Raw genomic sequence first — 19,652 nt, 5'->3', positions numbered from 1 at the left:
GGGGGAACAGTGCCTGTGTGGAAATATGAGTCATTTTAGTGTGACGAGGAGGGGGGAAGCGGCGCTCGCTTGGGTGGTGGCGGAGATTAGCAGGTTCCGAAAGGGACGTCACCTCGTTACCTGTCTGCTTACTTATCGCACGCAGCACCGGTGCCCCCCCATCTGGAGGCAGCAAAATCCGCACCGCGGCGTGGCTTGCTGGTTAGCGAGCCCTGTGCACATTTTTATATGAATTATCACTAGCGATCGATGGTCGGTTGCTAGCCGTCCCCCCTGGTTGCCTAGCCATCTTATGTATGTTAGGAAGAATGTGGTGTTTCGGAGGTATAATGTCATGTGTATGTTGTTGACAACTCCTATTTAGCTTTTCCGCTGCAGAGACGTGGTGCTTCCTGGCCACTCCGATAAACGGAAGCAGGCGGCAGCACGGCACGGCAATGTGCTGTGTGAGCTAGCTACCCTACATGTGTCTCCCCCTCGGGTTTAGCCACCGTCTCGCAGCATTGTGAAAAACGTCTCTAAGTGGATTTTGGAAACAGGCTCTTTTAATTTATGTTCTTAGTTACAATACTCCAAAAGGAGTCTAGATCATTTGCCGAAAAAGTCTTTGAGTAAAGTCAAATTTCTCGAGATTTTAGTTTAATTGTAAATTGTCGTTGTCTGTTTCCCCTCAATTAGATTACTCGATGAAATTTCAACTGTTTATGACTCATCTTTGTCCCTTGCGTAATTGCAAAAAATTGCAAAAAAGCTAAAATGAAAAATAGGAAAGAATATGCTGAAAAATAGTACAGGGTCTGGTGCATATCCGCAGCCACGGTACCTACCACTAAATCTGGCAGTCTACACTCAATTATCTTGTGTAATATATATTAGGATGCATTTGCCACTTACTCCGACGCGGCCGCCGCCTCTACGGATTCCGCCGCCGGGGGCGTTGCCAGCTCCGCCGCCGGGGCAGTCTCCTTCAGCGACTTAGCACCGTCGGTAGGGGTCTTCGCCTTTTTGGCCCGCGACTTGGCCCGAGGCTTCTTCTTTTCCGGTTCGCCGTTTTGAGCCGGCTTCAGCAGCTCGTCATCGGCGGCGGCGTCGGCCTCTTCCGCCCGTTCGGCATCGTTGGCCCGAGTATTTATCGCCACGTCGACGACGATATTACGCCCCAGCACCTCGGCGCCGTTGAATTCGGCAATCGCCTTCTTCTGGAGCTCCAGCAGCGGGAACTTGACAAAGGCAATCCCCTTGTTGTAGGCTCTACGCCCCTGTTGACGGCCCTTCCACTGCGTCTTGCGCAAGGGAATGTACACCCATTTGGGCTCAAGGTCCTTAAACAAACCCTTTAATGTCAGCACCGTCACCCGGTAGTCGAGGTTGGTGACGAAGACGGTGTCGGGCGACGGCTCGCCGTCAGGCACCTTGGTGGCAGCAGCAGTCTCTGCCGGAGCCTGAGCCGTCAGCGTCGCCGCTGCCAGCTCGTCGGTGCCGTTATTAAGCGCTTCCTCCTGTTCCTGTTGGCGTTGGCGAGCCTCGTCCTTCTTGCGCTTCTTCTCAGCGACAATCGCCTGCTTCTTCTCCTTGTACGCCTTGTTGCGTGCCTGTTTTTCTTCTTCAGTCAACGGAGGCACCGCTTTCTTGATCAGGATGTTCCGGCGCAAGAACTGGTGGCCGTTAAACTGGTCAATGGCGGCGTCGGCGTCGGCGTCCAGGGCAAACTCAACAAAGGCAAACCCAAGCTTACGCTGGTAAGGACCCTTACGGGTCTCGACGGTCTTGCTGGGGATCTCGACGTCAGTCCTAGAAGTGGTTAGTGGCGAGACGGCAATCGCCGAAAAGGCGGGGGTAAACGGGTACTTACACGTTCAAGTCGGCGAACAACTGGCGCAATTCGTCTTCCTGGGCTTTGTAGTCGACGTTGCCAATGTATACTCTATTCGCAATCTCTGGTTTGGCGGACATGGTGGTGAGGGTGTCTGGGTTGAATGGTGGCTCTCCACGGTTGAATTTTTGGTGAGCACCGGGGGCTCGCAACACGGGGTGACGGCAACGCGAGGTGGGTGTTTCGAACTTAAAACAAGCCCGATGGCGAGCGATCTAAGTGTGGAAAAGAACATTATGAACGACACATATCGTGGTCTAGACCCGTTACCGGTGGTAATTATTATGTTCTGTGGATGGGAAGCGATTTACGAATATTTACTAAAATATGAGGTGGTGGAGTGAGGTGGTATGACATAGCAATCGACGGCTCAAAATTTTGGTACTAGTAGTTGTTGTCAGTGTGTACCACACGAAGTCCAAGGCTTGTATTAGCAACGAGATTAGTGAGCTATCACTATTATTCTCAATGCCATTCTAGTATGGCTTCGCGCTTACCAAGTCTCGCCTACCCATTGGCCCCGGGAGGAGTCACGTGTCGCGCGAACCTGAGATACCACCAATGAAAATTCCACCAATAAAATTTGAACCAGATTTTCACCAATGTCGTTGTTCAAGGATTTGCTCGAGTTGGTCACCCCCGTGGCCTACGCCGAAGAAGTACGTGTTTTTGCCTAATTGCCAACGTCAAACAAAGGGGGATTTCTGTTGGCAGAGCCCGACGAATTGACCCCCGCTTGACATACGCCTGGCCCGTGTGTTTTTGATCTTCATACTAACCATCTAGGCTGAAGAAGAAGTTGACACCCCTGAAGCCGACGCCGGCGCCGACGAAGACAAGTCGGAAGTAGAAGAAGAAGCTGAAGAGGAAGAAGACGCCGAAGACGAAGAAGAAGACGAAGACGAAGAAGAAGAATTGGAAGACCCCCAAGAAGTGCTCAGAGAAGAATGCAAGAACCTTCCTGAATGCCAACCTTTCAACCACCACTTGGAAGAATGCATTGAGAGAGTCACCAAGGCCCAGGAACACCCTGACTACCACAAGCAAGAACACCACGAAGACTGTGTCGAAGAATTCTTCCACCAGCAACACTTCATTAACGAGTGCATGGCCCCCAAGTTGTTCCACAAGTTGAAGTAAAATGTTCATTGTATGTAGCACGTATATTTAATCATGCTGGTCAAAAAAGGATGCCAGCCCCATAGCTACTATTTGTAGGTGCGATTGGTTGAATATTGGACCCAATTGCAAGACACACAAAATTTACGAGCATAAATGCTTTACAATAAATTTGTGGCCTTACACAATTGTGAATATGTCTCTCGTATATTGGTGCTATTTCTTTCTTTGGAGTGTTACTGAGCTTGACCTGTACACGATAGCAACCTTGGCCTATGAGATCAGACTTATCATTTCGCGAGGAACACAATTGAGGAGAAATGGAGGAAATGGAGGGGTGATTACTCAAGTAAAACCTATTAATTTGTAAATCATGTGAACAAACACTTGTTGATGATTAAAACAAGCTAATTGTCAGTTGAAACTCTGTCGTACTCTATTAAATATCGAGAAACCACATTAAGTTGGTCTCAACGACATCCAAGCATGTGGCATGATTATCAGATGGTTTTTTGAAATTACAATGATGCTATTCCTTTTCCAAGAAACACATAGAAATACAATTATGATTGAGTGACATATGCTAGTGGGAGGATTCGAACTGGTAGTCTCAGGCGGTTTCGAAAACTATAAACAAACATGCGCATGTCGCAAAACCGATCAGCACATGTAATCGATAGCTGGCAATACCGTCAGCTACAGCGTGAATCAGAAGATGAACGCTCCCAGGCGTGCTAAATATCGATTCAGAATAATCAACGAAGCGGCATAGATCGAATTAGTGGGTGTCTAGCGTCGTTCTCTACAATTCTCATCTCACGTGACCTAGGGTTGATAGCCCTAGTCGCACTCCTGCCAGAATTTTTCACCATCGCGCCTAGTGGCTCCAACCCGACATCACCATGGCCCCCAAAGGAAAGAAGGTTGCCGCCGCCCCCTTGGCTAGCAAGACTGCTTCGGCTTCGGCCCCCAAGAACCCCCTCTTGGACTCGACCCCCAAGAACTTCGGTCTTGGCCAAGCCATCCAACCCAAGCGTAACTTGCTGAGATATGTCAAGTGGCCCGAGTACGTCCGTTTGCAACGCCAAAAGAAGGTGTTGCAAATGAGAGTCAAGGTCCCCCCTGCCATTGCTCAATTCCAAAACACCTTGGACAAGAACACCGCCGCCCAAGCTTTCAAGTTGTTCAACAAGTACCAACCCGAAACCGCCGCTGCCAAGAAGGAAAGATTGACCAAGGAAGCCGCCGCCGTCGCTGAAGGCAAGTCCGCCAAGGACGTCTCGCCCAAGCCCGTTGTCGTCAAGTACGGTTTGAACCACGTCGTCGCCCTCGTCGAAGCCAAGAAGGCCAAGTTGGTCCTCATCGCCAACGACGTCGACCCCATTGAATTGGTCGTGTTCTTGCCCGCTTTGTGCAAGAAGATGGGTGTCCCTTACGCCATCGTCAAGGGTAAGGCCAGACTCGGGACCTTGGTCCACCAAAAGACCTCCGCCGTTGCCGCCTTGACCGAAGTCGAAGCCGCTGACGAAGCTGAGCTCTCCAAGTTGGTCTCGGCCATCAACGCCAACTTCGCCGAAAAGTACGAAGACGCCCGCAGACAATGGGGTGGTGGTATCTTGGGTGCCAAGTCGCAAGCCAAGCAAGCCAAGAAGGACAAGCTTGCCGCCGCTGCTGCTGCTCCCGCTCAAAAGGCTTAATTGCCCTGAGTAGTGTAATATAGACTAATACATCTTCGGAAATAATCTTTGGTTCGTAACATCTTTGTTACATCAATTATGGGTAAACAATAAAACGCCCAAGTAAACAATATTGACATTCACACTGACAAGCTTATCAGGCTGATGACATCATTTGCGACGTAGCCAATTTGTAATCGGAGGTGTCAACAATGGCGGATGCAATGGTCAAATTTCAATACGAGACAATCACCGCCGGAGAAACTCAGCACACCGCGTATGTCGTTTTGTGCCCTCGGGTAAAATCCTATTTAGACGACGACGAACAAGGATATCCCCATCCAGGCAAATTCGTCTCCACCACCCCTGGGTGATGACAATATCGTGGTGAATCTTCTTCGTCGAAAGCCTAAAGACAAAACCCCACTAGCGGCAATTATTATTGTCTGATCTTTTCTAAAGTTTAGCGTGAATGAGAGAAAGGCTTCTCTAACGTCTTTCTCAACCGTCCACTACAGGCAAGACTACAAAAAAAAGAAACAAAAGCCAAGGGCTTCTCTCTAATAAGAAGCACCGTCCCTAGATCCCTTCAGCCGCCGCCACCTACATGCAATTGGTCACCTCGGCACCCCCTGTGGAGAGCTGTGTACCTTACTAGCAGAAGCGAAGGGGCGCCTTCAAAGGGGGTTTGCTGACTCTTTTGGTGACTCCTTGGGTGACTCCTCCATTGTGGCTAGTGTGTAGAGAGTAGAACGTGAATTGTGGAGACGTTGCAGATGCTGTCGGAGTAGTGTTGACCAGCGGATGCGCCGGGGGGCCATTGTATCGCCGGGGGGCCATTGTATCGCCGAGCAACAATGGAGAGTGGGTCACCGAGGGGGGGATTACGGTCAGCGGAGCGGGGTTAAGGAAGACACGGAAACGTAGGAGGTTGGGACGACAACCTGGGGTCGCGAATGCCTATCAACAATCGCTTCGTGACCCAGTGGGTTTCGGTTCGAACATTAGCATTAACGTTTCGGTTGTCGTGCCATCGACGTCATCCGTGTCCGAACAATCTAACCTAATCAGCAGGCAATTTTACCCCGAATTGGCCATACCAGCGCGCACCGAGTAATGACGGGAATTGCGGAGAAAACCACTGGGAGAGGAGTGTCAAGCACAAGCAGAGCAAATTTATCAGGGTAATGACCAAGGGCGGGTGAATCTCTTCAATTCCACTCGCTGGTGTCTTTGTTGCTCTGCCTTAACGTGTGGAAAAGGCGGACTAAGATTGAGTCTTCCTCAGTGGATGTATTGGTCACGTTGCCATGGCGGTGGTGCGTGTTCAATATTTTTATGGCCAAACACCCTAATGGCGCAAACGGCAAAATCTGGAGGGCGGAAAACGGGGACAAAGACACGCTACCCTTCGCTGATGGTCGTGACACAGATAGTGTTAGCTCACTTTCAAGGAAACCTGGGTATTCTGACTTCATTTCCATCATTATATGTGGGTCTGTTTCACCTTGAATACAGTGGTAACGCAGAGTGGGCACACGACAATAGCGTATACTGTGGGTGCTTACCGTCATGCCTTTCATGCCTGACAATAACGCTCCTCTTCCCATGGTTGTGAGCGCAAGCCCGAGAAACTCACCATGTCTTCTAACCAGTGCAACCAAACCATCTTGATTTTATCCATCTTGCGGCAAAGGATATAGCTAATTTAACCGGATTCAGCGAAAATACCAGGGGAAAGATAACGGACTCTCCGGAAGGTGCCGTCGGTGCTACCACCAGCGCCCGGCCGCCGCTGCCTCAGCTAATGCCTCACGCAGGTGGTGGCAGCGAGGCGTCGACAGTACGGCTCCCTCCGTCAGGGGGAGATAGATTACGATCGGCGCTGTCAACGCTTGCGCTTTTTCGGTGAAACTGGGACCATCTCCACCCACGGTCATGGCACCCACTATAGACGAGAGACTTACGAAAATCAAGGTCACCAAATGTCACGTTCCACAGAGATTGTCCTCTCTAATGCCGTGGAGATGGAGAAAGGCCGCAAGCCCAGCTCGCTTATCGCACTAGGCGCTGAACGCCGTTTGTTTCCACCCGCGTTGCCCAGGTAACACGTGGGGTAAATATTCCGGAGATTTTGGGGTTTCACCAGGAAATGGTCCCGTCAGTCTCTAAAAACTATCCCATAATACGTATTAATTTCCCTATAGTGCTAACTAGACGGGGAGCGATACACACGCGTTTCTCGTAGCGCGTTCCCCAATGATAAAAACAGTACTCCATACTCGTACTCCGTAGTAATAATCCATTGGCGAAGAATTGAAACAAAAATAGAAAGGCAAGCAATGCTAACAGCGGACCGCCACCCAGCGGGCGGGGACGGCGCCTTTGCGCATCGACTGCGCTCGCGGCAGCTGGCCTTTGCCCCGGGGTGGGCACGGGTCGCGCCGCGGGGGGAGGGTCACTCGCTCCCAGAGCTTATCCAACAGCCGTTGCGACAAGTTGTGCACGTTGTGTTGGTAGTGGAACCTCAAGACGTAGCGCGACACCTTGCCTGTATCCACTAAAAGCAGGTTATCCCGGGCCCGGCGATCAAGGGCGTATAGGCGGAGGAAGTCCAGGTTGATGCGCGGGTCGCGAGCCTTCGGCACCACCGGCGCCGTTTCCGTGGTATCGACCACTGGCCCTCGGAGCTGGCGGCGCACGATGGCGGCCACGGGGCCGCGGGGCGCTAAGAGGCCTCGAGTGGTCACGGTGACCTTCAGCACTTCCGCTGGCGCCGGCGCCAGCTTCTCCACTGCGTAAGGGCATCCGCCAACCGACCCCATGCTCGTCAGCAGACTCAACGAGAGGAGCAGCAGCGGGAAACTGCGTATCAGCTCGCTGTCGCTATCCTTATAGTCGGGCATGTCTCGTCGAGTCGTGAACAGAGATGGAGGCTTGGGATAAGCCGGGGTCATGTTATATATACGGGGTACGCCGCCGCCGCGCGCGATTATTATCGCGTTGCTGACGAGGCCGCATGGGGCGCCGCCCCTGCACCTAGACACACATTTTGACCAGACGATAATGCGCGAGCGCCGATGCTCCGACTCACAGGACAACCCATTGACAAGGGGAAACAAACCAGAGCCGGACTGCAGATAAGCAAAACCTAGTCACCGCGACGGAGGGGGGGTGAGGGGGGAGGCTTTAGCAGGCACAATGTGACTCGTAAAAATCGTCAATCAATTTGACGTGACCGCGTGACAATTTCCCCCTGTGTCAGATCCACCAAGTTTACGTTTAATGCCTATATACTGTGGTTTATTGCTTCCCTGGCGACCCGTTATGAGGATGACCCTGGTTAGCAATATCCCGTAAATTGTCTCCATCACAACCACGTTTTAACTCGTAACCGGAGGTGACGGTGAGGCTCACCAACCATCAGCCACCAACGTAACTGTTGCTAAGACAAATGCTGGCGCTCGGAAGTTGATTCGGGTTCCGACAACGGCTCCGATAATGGCTCGAGCTCAAACAGAGCCACGCGCTGGTAGCGCCCGCCAGGGCCGCCACTAGTAACACCGCCGTCCTGTTGGAACAACTTGTCAATGTCTTCAAGCTCCAACCCCTTGGTCTCCGGGTAGAACCGGAACACTACCATCACCAGGATGAAGCACAGCCCCGCGGGGAAAAGGTACAACCCCCACTGGATGCTCTCTTGGAGCACAGGAGTCAACTGGCCCACAATGTAGTTTGAAAGCCAGTTTGTAGCCACGGCCAATGACACCCCTTTCGACCGCACCGAGAGCGGGTACACTTCAGGGGGGATCAAAAACCCAATCGGACCCCACGAGTAGCCAAAGCCAGCGTTGTAGACGATCACCAACAACGCCACCAGCATCAGCGTGTAGCTTTGGTTGACGTACATCATGAAACTGATGAGCAAAAGACAGATGCCCATGGTGATCCCCCCGGAAATCAAGATCGGTTTACGCCCCCACCGGTCAACTAGGAACCACGGTGGGATCGTCAGCGCCAAGTAGACAAGAGCGTTGATCCCCGTCATCAAAAGCGCGTTGCTGTGATCAAAACCGGCCTCGCGGAATACGAGGGGAGCATAGTATGAAATGATATTAATCCCATTGAACTGGGCAAACATGAGCGCCAGACACCCGAGCAAGATTCTCAGTTTGTAGGCGCGGAACATGTGGCGCCACAGGCGTTCTGACTTCGGCGTGGTAACCCGCTCGTGCAAAATGGCGTTTTTAATATGCAAAAATTCATCCTGGACTTTCTGGGGCAGCGGGTCCAGGTCGTAGAGCAATGCGAGCACATGGAACCCTTGCTGGTCCATGTCGTTATCCAAGAGCCACCGTGGCAGTTCGACAATGAAGAAGCCGCCGATGAAAAGCACAAACGCAATTACCACCTGTAGAAATAATGGTAACCGCCACGAAAGCTGGGCAATAGTGCTATGGGGCTTTTTCCGGGCATCACCAATGTCTTGGAAGAAATACAGACCGTAATCGACCCACACTGAGAGGGCGTAGCCAATGATGTTACCGGTAAACTCGCCACATACCAACTTACCCCGCTCTTCCAGGGGCAGGATTTCACATTGGTACAGGGGCACGATAGTGGAGAGAATACCCACTCCGAACCCGGAGATCACTCGCCCCACACCAAATACCACTAAGTTGGTGGCACAGGTTTGTAAAAGGCCGCCCACCATAAATATAAGGGTTCCCGAAAGCATCGTCCGTTTACGGCCAAACGTATCACTCATTTTCGCCACCAACAACAGCGAGATCATGGCGCCAATCTCGAGGATGGAAATGACAAACCCGATCTCGGACGCTGTCGGATGGTCAAAGTACCGGGTGAAAGTATCGAAAATAAGGATTCCCAGACACACCCCTTGTTCGTAGCCAAAAAGCGAAACAAACAACGAGATGAACCCCAGAGTGAAGTACACCAATCGCTTACCTTTGAATCGAAGTTTGCGAGTGTAGGCTTTGTTGTTGAGGTCAAGGTAGTCGTAGTTGTTGCCGAAGTCGTCCACCACCGAGGCGTGACCGCCGTGGTCGGAGTCGCGGTCGGCGTCGTCGAACTTCACCAGGTCGTCCTCGTCCCCATGGTCGCGGCTGAAAAGCGTTCTTTCCTCGTCCGAGTCCATGTCATACGTCGGGTGGGTGGTTTTTAAGAGAACAGGGTGGTTATACGAATTGAACACCTGCAACGCTGTGGGGCAAGCGAGAGATCCTGCACTCCGGTGGCGTACTGCACACAGTGCCAGCTTGGCAAGCGCGCTTTCGACTCAGTTTTTTAAGTATGGTTGAGAGAGTTAGTTCGCGGATTATATCATTAAGCTAGAAAAGTCTATATTAAGTTTTATTTCGGGAGAGCGCGGGCCACGGGTAGAGCACCCACGCCATCGATGACATCATCTTACAACAACATGGCGCCGACAGCGACGAAAGCGGCCCCGACGGCGGGGGCGGCCACACCAACGGCATCGTTGAGCTTCAGGGTGCCGGAGTAAGTGTAGGTGGTGGGGAACGAGTGCGTCGCCAGTTGAGCCAACGACCCGAGGGCATCGGCTTCAGCCTGAGTGATGGCGCCGAAAGCAACCCCGGTGGGGACGGTACCATGGTAGTGGTTGTAGTAGTCCAGGTATCTCAGCGAGTAGAATTCCTTAGCGTCGTCGGGGATCACCGAGTGTTGCACGGCCCAGTCCAACATCTTGGTGGGCCTAGCGGTGACATACCACTCGTCGTCGGACCCGGTCTTCACCAAGAACGAGTTGATGCCTTCAAGGTGGATGTCGGTGGCCGACTTAGAGATGACTTCGGCGGCGGCGGCCGCAAGCAAGATGAACCCAGCGAAAACCATATTAGATAGACTAGCACTCGGAGCGGCCGGCGAATTGGCCCTTAATATATATAACGCACCCCGTCATGGTCACGGGACACCGTTCCGCGGCGCCCGGAGGCCCTAGAGCAATTGTGTCACTTTTAATACCGCGCTAGCTGCCGTCGTCGGTGGTTAACTGTTCCGAGGGTAGCCTGGTAGATAAGTATGGGGACTTAAACCGGCGAAATTGGCGGCTACAGGGGCACAAAATTTCTTGTTTAAATCACTATAGCCTTTAGTGATGCGATGGGTTTGCTCCCTTCCTAAGTTTGTCGGGTCAGTGGTGACTAATGGCGATAAAAGGCCTGATCACAGATTTGTGCATACTGACATTTTTATGCGTTGAGCGGGAAATTCGGGGTGGAAGTTCCGGCTGAGAAACGAGGGTCAAATGAGGCATTTACAAGGCTCATCGCTGCTACCTTGTGTTATTGTTGATAGATTGGCCCAATGCAATATCTCCTAAACCCTTGCCTCAGGGCTTATCCCCGTGGTTGCCAACCTGACCAGGGGGCCCTCGTGCTAAAGCATGGCTAGCTGCTGTATCTGACGTCCCACCTAATTCTTGGCATCTTGCTCCCTCGCTCTGCCAATTCGCATTATCGGATATAGCACGGGGGGAGGGTCTCCGGTCGCTAGAGCCCCGATTAAATTCCCTCACCGCCGTGCACAGACGGTACGAGGATTTAGGGAGGATAAAAAAATTATGTGTGGAAATTTGGGATAAATGGATAGCATGGACAATACCGGCATCGGTAGCCGTTTGTTTTAGATAGTTAACATTGGGAAATTAGCACTGCACCGTGTCAATGAGTGGCACCGATGTATCGTCTGACGCAAGGTGTTTCAGTACTTAAAATGATAAGGCACATAGTCGACACAGATCGAATGTCGTTCGAACACCCACTATCGGGGCTTATGTTTCTTTTCAGCGTGTAAATGACGTACCTGATGTAGATTTTTGTGTTGCCTTCCACTTGGTGCCTTTGTATTTACGAACCACCCTGCAAAATGTGGGGTAAGCGAACGTACTACAGCGGGTAGTGATGGGGAGTGACGGGTAGTGATACCAATGGAGCACTAATTACACTCATATCTAGAACCGAAATTGTCTATTATATTAAGTTCTAGGAAAAAAAAAAAAGAAACGGTTTTAGTATCTAGGCTTTCTTCTGCTTCTTCAAGTAGGATTCCACGTAGAAAGCGCCGAACAACGCCGTCAACGGAGCCAAGTAGCCCACGTTAATAAATAAGGACAACGCCTGGTCAGGGGTCTGGAAACAGTTGACAAAGTCGACGTTCTTGGCGGTGGTGTCGGCGATACGGACACCGGCATTAATCACGGCCAACGAGCCACCGACAACAAACTGAGTGATTTGCAACGAGGTCAAAATGCGCTTGAAGAACATCGGCACTCTAATCTTGAGACACGACAAGGTGAAGTAGAAGTACATGAGGGAATGGATGAACGAGTTGAACACCACAAAGATCCAGATGGCGGGGGCCATGAACCGCACCCCCAGCCACATGCACATCATCGCCCCCGAGTGGTGGTACAGCTGCAACAACGACGATGGGCGACCCTTAAGCAAAATGATGGCGGTGTCGATGACTTCGTAGAACTTCGACAAGTAGAACCACCACCCGAGGAACAACAAGTTGTTGCGGTTGTCGTTTTTCAACACGTTGGAAAACACGCCGTTCTTGGCGTCGCAGATGGTGTGCCAGAACGAGTCCACCTTCTTGAAGCCGGTAGGCTCGGCGGCATCAAACAACGACAATCTCGTCAAGAACTCGGGGAAGATGTCCTGCTTGAAAAGCTGCATGTTCTTGCCGATGTAGCCGGTCATGGCGATGAACGTCCACACCGAGTACACGCAGAGGAAAAGGTTGTGCAAAAACACAAACACTTTAAACGCCTTAGTGTTGGCGATGGCGTAAGGAGCAGCGGGCAATCTCTTGATACCCTCGGCCGACTTCAAGTTAGTCTTGTGTTCGGCGTTGTACTTTGCCAACTGGCGGCGACGCACCACCGAGTTCATCAAGTGAACCGAGGTGAAGTAGATGATGGCGATGGTGATGGGAGTCAGCGCCTTCATCGACCAGTAGAACACGTCCTGCAACAACGACGACGTGAACGGGGCCTCGGGGACGGGGGTGTCCATGGGGGGCAACTTGAGCACCAGCTTGGGCGGCAATCCGAACTTGATCAACGACGCCATGACGGAGAAGCTCTGGCTAGGGATTCGTGTAAATGTCTAGCGCCGCGGCATCCGCGCCGGTTTATATTTGATCGCAATCCATACCAAAACATAGGGGCTGCACCTGTCCAGTTTCGGGCAGGCGCATCGGAGTACTTGCCCCAACAAAAATTGGGAGATGACCTGTACCATCCGGAGATTGCCATTACAAATAGCCTGGGCATCCGCAAAAAAAACCGTTAACGTTGCTCTAGGCTGTGGCTGCAAACGGTTGCCATTTTCCCGTTTCCGAAGCTTCCACCGGTTAACCTTTCGCAACCATTTTTGTTTGTGATGGCCTTATAGGGGTGCTTTTTTTTCATCCCAGGGATACATGGGGACCTCGGTCAAAAGCCGGCCCCTATGCGCGGTGCCCGCAATCATTGTCATCGAATAATGCCAGACCCTGGCAGGTGTATACCCGCCTGAACCCTAATACAAAGAGGCAAAAGAAACGTTGAGATACTTTTTCTCAAAACACCCTCGTGTGAACGTTTTCATTCTTATCACGTTCTACAAAAACCATTACTGTTTCTTTTTCAACCTCTCGCGCGGTACACTAGCCTCATGCCGGGATCCCGCGTCGATGACGTTAATGCCGCGCAGCTTTTCTTGGTGGGCACCCATCAGTTACCGAGCCGGCCCCGTCGTAAATTGGGTGCTTAGACTGTGAGTTGTTTTTAGAAAAACGTGTGTGGTAGTGAGGGTATAATGCATTAAATTGTCTGAGTCAGGATTTTATAAGGGTTTGCCTGCTCGGTGGTATCTAAAGTCGTATATCATTAAGCGTCGGGTTTGTGATCAAGTGGGCTTCCACCGCAGTTCACCATATCGGCTGGCGGACGGGCATCGTCGGCCCAAACGGCAGAAACATTTGGGACGCCACCTGCGACGGTTTTAAGAGGGAGGTATCGGTGGGTCTAAGCGAGGGGGGGAGCGGCGGGAGCGGGTCTTGCACTGGGGCAGGGCGGCGCTGGCGCTTAGCATCGTAGACAAACGGTTTCTTTTCGAGGATGGAGAACTTCTTTTCCCGCAAGTATTGGGTTAAATCGTTGATGGCAGTCTGCACGGCGTAGTCATCGTAGTAACTGAGGATGATCTGGTGGTCATCCAGATCGCCGTACAACGGAGTGTGGTTCACCACCACTTCCACTGCTAAGTGGATGCGGAACGGCACCACAATCCGCGAGAAGAACTCGCCGCTGGCACCAGCAAAGTGGTCAGCATATAAGCGGGGCGACGCGGGGATGCAGAACTCCCAGTTCTTCGGCATCAATTGGTGCAATTGGCGGAGACACTGCTTCGTCTTCAATTCGGTTCCCTTAATGGCCACCACGACCTCGTCGACGTCGTCAAACGCTTCCACCAGGGCAGGGAAGTCGATGAATGTACCAAACTGAGCCTCCAAGTCGTGGATGGCCCGCATCTTATTGGTGTTGATCATCAACAAGTAGTGTGGCCGCAAAAGCTTCAAGTGCTCGGTGTGGTAGCTGGCGGTGGTCAGACAGTGGTTGACCAACGCCTCGATCTCAGCTCGCACCAGGTTGATGTTGCCGGCGTTCTTTCTTGGACACTTGATGAGGACGTTGGCGGCACGTTTAAACAGGTAGATGTCACGAGCATAGTCGTCGCCGCCAGTGGAGGAGAACTTGATGAACACGTTGTGTTTCTTCATGATCAGCTGGATGATGGTACCGCCGTTACCAATGATGGATTTGTGGAACACTTCGGGGACATTAAACTTAAGTTCAGCGGGGAGCTCAAGCTCTAATAAGTCGAGCCCTTTGGTGAGTACCAGCAAGTTTGTGCCTTCAACGATCTCGAAGTCAAGGTAGAAGTTGTGGCCGTTATAGGGGCGGAACTTGATCGTGGGCAATTGGTTCAATTGGTTCAAAATTTTAATGAGTTTACCGTTTTTCTTACCCGAGATAAACTCACGTTGAGTCGACGCCAACTCAAGCCGGAGCCGCACGTGGGTGAAGTCAGGCATCGCCAGAGCCGCCATATCCATCATCAACAGTTTGATTTCCGTGGCCAGCCCTTCAATGTCCATGCCGTACTGGTTGGCCAGCACCACGAGCGTCTTGCGGGCTCTCATCAATTGGAGCAACATGAACTCGTCCACGGGGGCAAAGTACGAGATACGCGTCTGGTAGTACTCGGTAGCCAATAAGTTAATATCGCTCACGGCATCGTTGACGGCGTGCATCGAATATCCTTGTACAACCACACGACAGTCTCCTCCCAAGGGGGGCATCTTAATGTAGACGCCGTACTTGAACATAATGGTGAAAAGCGCCAGCTGGCTGTATAACGAGAGCAAGTCGAGTCTCAGGCGCAGCATATCGATTTCCTTGCGGAGTAGTCTCAGTCCCGAACCCATCCGTTGACTGATAAGGCGATTAAGCATTTCTTTAGCGAGGGTCACTTCGGCGGCGCCGGGAGCAGTCACCCAGAGTTTAAATTCCGTCAGACTGGTGCCAAACACATTGGGTAAAAGATCAGGCACGTAGATGTTGGCGTTCGCCTGAGCGGCCACTTGGCTAAAGTTGAATAAGTCGACGCCACCCACTAAGGGAACAAGACTTAAATCGATGTCAATTGCTTCACAGAGGTATTGGTTAATGTTACAGTCAACAAGGATGCGCACGGCGGTGTCACCAGCAGTAACGGCGTCTTGGTAGCCGTAAAGCGTAAGCACATAGTCGTCGTCGACTTCGACAATAGTAGCTTCAAGCTGGTGGTGTTGGCACACGCGTTCTAGCGACTGGTGGAAGGTGTCGTCGATCCTCCGGAACTCATCTCTCAGCAAAAGCACCGCTTTCAGCGCCACTTGGTTGTACTCTCTTAATACCGCCGCACGGGCTTCGCGCACATAGTCATCGCCGCCGTTGATGGCGACGGTGATGAGCGGGTGGTCCAATTGCGGTTCCGCCACCACCACGCTGCCGTGGCCGGACTCACTGAGACTGTGGGCGGCTTTACAGAGCAGGGGCAAGTTGTCGATGAAGCGCACGTCGTCGACGTGGCGCCAGTGGCCGTAGTCGGAGGCGAACTCCGCGCCATGTGCCAGCACACTTAGGAACGAGTACTCGAGGTTGAGCACACACACATTGGCCATGGTTTATCCGGGAAGAATGACGAGGTCGAAGGGGTATCACAAGTTTAGGGGCCGGCGGCAATGGGGCGTACGTGGTATATAAGCTGTGCGCTCGTGAACGTGTGTTTAATTTGTCCCGATCGGGATGAGACCCTCGCTACCGGCTCGATCGGGGCGGATTGTAAACAAAACAACGGGGTTGGGCAACGGCAACAAAAAGAGGCAACTAGTGGGTGGACTAATGGCGATAGTGAAAAATTTAGTCGGTTGTCGTAAATTGCGTAGATTGCTTATCATGAAAATACCGTTTAGTTAGGAGCTCATCTCATTATGGTATTTTTCAGAAGACCGTAACGCCGTAAAGTCAAAGCCCTGCCCTGTACCTCTCATCGTTTATCGTTACCATGCAATGTGGGCGATAGGGCTCTGTTGACACCAGGGCTGAGCGGTACCGCTAGTGCCGCATAAACGAGCAACCAGACCAAGACTACCGAGCAAACCAGACTCCTTTCTAAAAAAGTAATTGGTCATATTAGTGATTAGTTCAGCTACTTAACAAAAAAAAATGAAAGACACATAGTGTTTTGATTGATGGATTATAGCTCATATGTTAAGTATTCTCAATTTATCTATATTTTAATAATTCTAATTTTACATACGCGAAGTGGTATCGAACTCGCTTCACTCATCATCAAATTATGGGTATACCACGTATGTACAAACAACCAGAACCGCAGTTATTGTCCGCAAACAATTGTGGAATCCAACAGAGTGAAATTGCCGAAACGAAAAAGCCCGCAGGGAAGAAGAAGGAGATAGTGTTGGTACAGAGAAGATCAGCGGCACAATGGGGATATATGGGGGGTTCAATGTTGTGGGAAGGTGCGGTCTGTGGTGGCAATTGGCAACGTGGGGAGACTTGGTGGGTCTACTAATGAGCCCAGCCAAGCGAGTTTTGAGCGTTGACGGGAGTGGAAATGTGCATCGTCCCCAGGTTGTTAGCAGCAGCACCCGGAGCGTACATGTCTCCAGCCAGAGTTCCCGGTGCGTGTTGGGCGGCACCGCCGTCGGCTTGGTTAATCCGCTGGAAGATCAGAGAGAAGCCCAGCAGCCCATCCAGTTGCAGTTGCACTCCCAAGTTCAGCTCAGAGTCCAGCGGAGGCAATTCAATCGCCATCTTGTTCTTCTTGTAACGCTTGAATAACAAGAACATCAACGAGATGTAGATGGCCCCCGCCGCCGCCAGCCCGATGGTGATCCCGGCAATCTTGCCTGAATTGCCCAGCGACACCTGAGGGCGGTCCAACGACCCATTAACCCCCGTAGGCAGCAGCTTATCGCTGTTGTCGGGAGAAATCAGGTCGTCACCAAACGTGGGGTCGTTAATCTTGACTCGGGGATCCACCAACAGCGCGAGCGTCTGCTCCCTCAGGTCGGGGTTGCGGTAAATAAGCGACCCCGGCGTCAGGATAAACTGTTGGAGAGCGTCAACCAGGTCCTTGGGGAAGTACACTTCGGCCACAGTAATGTAGTACGGCACTTGCGGCGCATTGTAAGGCACTAACCGCTTCACAGCCACTTCAGCGTACTTGGCAGTGTCACCAAAAGGGTAGGTAAGAGCACCAGGCAAGTACTGGAAGATCTGGGCACTCAGCAACGAGTGTTCCACCACGAAGGGGTAGTTGAGCTGCAGCTTAAAACCAATGTGAATGATCTGGTAGTCTTGAGACGAGGGCGCCGTGGTCGTAGGCGGGGTAATCGCCTTGGGAAGGGCCGCGGTAGCCGTCGGCGACGCCAGAGCAGTGTCAATGCCTTCTTCCACGGTTTCCTGCACAATTTGTGACGGCAACCAGTCCTTGGTCGATGTGGTGGGCATGGGAGGACCGGTAGTAGGCGGTTCCGTGGGCAACGCCGTCAATTGTTGGTCATTCAGCGACTGGTAAGGCGGTTGCACCGGCTTCACCGACAGCGTGGGAACTGGTTCTTCGGCCGTAGTAGTGGGGACAGGTTCAGTAGCGGCTTGGGTTGATTGTTCAACAACTTGTTCAGTGGTAGTGGGAGCAGCTTGCGACTCAGGCGTGGGTTCCACCTTAGATTGTTCCACAACCGTCGTCGGCGACACCTCCTCAGTAGTGGCAGGAGTCGACTGTTCAATCACTTGTTGAGCCGAAGTCACCGGTTCAGCCACTGTCGAAGTAGACAGCGGCGGCACTTCCACATTTTCAGTGGTGGTGTTACTGATAATGGGGGCCGGCTCCGACAGCACCACTGAAGCCAGCTCAGTAGTAGGTACCGGCTCGACGGTGGCAGTGGTTTCCACCAGAGGCGTCACGATCGGCTCAGTCAGCGCCGAGGGGGTGGGCACCTCCAAAGTAGTCAGCTCGCTGAAGGTCGGCACCACCACGGCAGTTTCCAGCGACGGTTGCGGCAACGGTTCAGACAGAGGCAACACTTCCGGTTCGCTGAACGTCGACGGTTGAGGCGCCACCGTCGATTCAGTAGGCACTGAGGGAAGGGGTTCAACGGTGGGTTCGGTCAGCACTGAGGTCAAAGGCTCGACCGAAGGCTCCGTCAGAATCGACGGGATAATTTCCTCCGATTGAGTTGAAGGCGACGGTTGCGGTGCCACAGTAGGCTCAGACAGCGCCGAAGTGTCATGTTCAATCACCGGAGTCGAAACGGACGGTTGAGGCTCCAAGGTCGCTTCAGTTGACACCGAAGGTTGGGGCTCCAAAGTGGCTTCAGTGGACACCGAAGGCTGCGGTTCCAACGTGGCTTCAGTCGACAACGAGGGTTGAGGCTCAAGAGTAGGCTCAGTAGTACCTGACGTCAACGGCTCAATCACGGGCGTCGAAACCACGGGCGTTTCCACCGTCGGCTCAGTCAGCACTGAAGGCGGAAGCTCAGCCGACTGAGTCGGGGTCACGTCGGCCGCCGAAGAATCCAGAGGAATCGGCTGGAAGTCCACAGATTGGGTCGGTGAAGGCTGAGGCTCAATGGTAGCTTCACTCAGCGGCGACGGGAGCGGCTGCTCTGCCGATTGAGTCAGGAGCGACGGTTGAGGTTGGACGTCGGTTTCAGTCAGCGGTGTCGGCTCAGGGTTAAGCGACAGTTGCAGCTGATAGCTAGCGGTGGGCACAGTACTAGCGTCAGTCGAGGGGGTCGGCAACGTGTCGGTCGACGGCGATACGCTGATGTTGATGTCGGCGTCACTCGAAGCTTGCGTCGTCGGCGGTGCTTGGGAAGAAGACACCAAAGGAGTGTCGGAAGCCGTGGCGGAAGTGGGCGGTGCCTGCGAGGTAGTCTCATCAGTCGTCGCCTCCAGGGAAGGCACGGTCGACACCGACGACGGCAGTGAAGTGGGGACATCCAGCGTAGTATCGACGATCTCCATCGACGTCGGCGACAGCACCACGGGAGTGTCGTCAGTAGTCGACTCTTGCAGAGGAGTAGTGTCTGACGGAGTGTCCGACGACTTGCTGAGAAGCTGGGGGGCAAAGTCCAACAGTTGCGCCGTGCTCAGCTGGTCCGCCGTAGGCGAGTAGGTGATGGTGATGGCAGTCGACACCAGCGTCGCCGAGGTCAGCTCTTGCGGTTCAGCCATCAGAGGAGTCGCCGAAGGCAACCCGGCCGTCGACGGCAGCAGCACCTCAGGAATACTACCAGAACCAGTGGTGGTGGGAGCCGTTGTGGGAGTGGTCAGCGGCGTCGTCAGCGGAGTAGTCAGCGGAGTAGTCAGCGGAGTAGTC

The 19,652-nt window shown here is 52.6% G+C and overlaps 8 protein-coding genes across 8 annotated transcripts; 2 read left to right on the top strand and 6 right to left on the bottom strand. All coding sequences in view use genetic code 12, as the record gives it.

Annotated features, from left to right (window-relative positions):
- Positions 1-890: 890 nt before the first annotated feature.
- On the bottom strand, positions 891-1,953 carry SBP1 (Sbp1p; the record flags this gene model as incomplete). Its single annotated transcript, XM_034154164.1, has 2 exons — positions 891-1,791; positions 1,853-1,953. The coding sequence occupies 2 exons, from the start codon at positions 1,951-1,953 to the stop codon at positions 891-893; spliced, it is 1,002 nt and encodes a 333-aa protein (XP_034013560.1).
- A 522-nt stretch (positions 1,954-2,475) lies between these two features.
- DIURU_001601 (ubiquinol--cytochrome-c reductase subunit 6) lies at positions 2,476-3,013 on the top strand (the record flags this gene model as incomplete). The annotated part of the gene is made up of 2 exons (XM_034154163.1): positions 2,476-2,532; positions 2,660-3,013. The coding sequence occupies 2 exons, from the start codon at positions 2,476-2,478 to the stop codon at positions 3,011-3,013; spliced, it is 411 nt and encodes a 136-aa protein (XP_034013559.1).
- Positions 3,014-3,894: 881 nt separating this feature from the next.
- RPL8B (60S ribosomal protein eL8) lies at positions 3,895-4,689 on the top strand (the record flags this gene model as incomplete). The annotated part of the gene is made up of 1 exon (XM_034154162.1): positions 3,895-4,689. The coding sequence occupies one exon, from the start codon at positions 3,895-3,897 to the stop codon at positions 4,687-4,689; it is 795 nt and encodes a 264-aa protein (XP_034013558.1).
- A 3,424-nt stretch (positions 4,690-8,113) lies between these two features.
- HGT5 (Hgt5p) lies at positions 8,114-9,826 on the bottom strand (the record flags this gene model as incomplete). Its single annotated transcript, XM_034154159.1, has 1 exon — positions 8,114-9,826. The coding sequence occupies one exon, from the start codon at positions 9,824-9,826 to the stop codon at positions 8,114-8,116; it is 1,713 nt and encodes a 570-aa protein (XP_034013557.1).
- A 272-nt stretch (positions 9,827-10,098) lies between these two features.
- DIURU_001598 (uncharacterized protein) lies at positions 10,099-10,542 on the bottom strand (the record flags this gene model as incomplete). The annotated part of the gene is made up of 1 exon (XM_034154158.1): positions 10,099-10,542. One exon carries the CDS (start codon positions 10,540-10,542, stop codon positions 10,099-10,101), a length of 444 nt encoding a protein of 147 aa, XP_034013556.1.
- Positions 10,543-11,723: 1,181 nt separating this feature from the next.
- Positions 11,724-12,785, bottom strand: DIURU_001597 (uncharacterized protein; the record flags this gene model as incomplete). Its single annotated transcript, XM_034154157.1, has 1 exon — positions 11,724-12,785. One exon carries the CDS (start codon positions 12,783-12,785, stop codon positions 11,724-11,726), a length of 1,062 nt encoding a protein of 353 aa, XP_034013555.1.
- Positions 12,786-13,626: 841 nt separating this feature from the next.
- Positions 13,627-15,924, bottom strand: DIURU_001596 (uncharacterized protein; the record flags this gene model as incomplete). The annotated part of the gene is made up of 1 exon (XM_034154156.1): positions 13,627-15,924. One exon carries the CDS (start codon positions 15,922-15,924, stop codon positions 13,627-13,629), a length of 2,298 nt encoding a protein of 765 aa, XP_034013554.1.
- A 910-nt stretch (positions 15,925-16,834) lies between these two features.
- Positions 16,835-19,507, bottom strand: DIURU_001595 (uncharacterized protein; the record flags this gene model as incomplete). Its single annotated transcript, XM_034154155.1, has 1 exon — positions 16,835-19,507. The coding sequence occupies one exon, from the start codon at positions 19,505-19,507 to the stop codon at positions 16,835-16,837; it is 2,673 nt and encodes an 890-aa protein (XP_034013553.1).
- Between the last annotated feature and the right edge of the window lie 145 nt (positions 19,508-19,652).

Source organism: Diutina rugosa (genome assembly GCF_008704595.1).
Source record: "Diutina rugosa strain CBS 613 chromosome Unknown scaffold4_size502443, whole genome shotgun sequence".
In the NCBI taxonomy this organism is placed as follows: Eukaryota; Fungi; Ascomycota; class Pichiomycetes; order Serinales; family Debaryomycetaceae; genus Diutina; species Diutina rugosa.
This window is presented reverse-complemented; position numbering and strand designations above follow the sequence as displayed.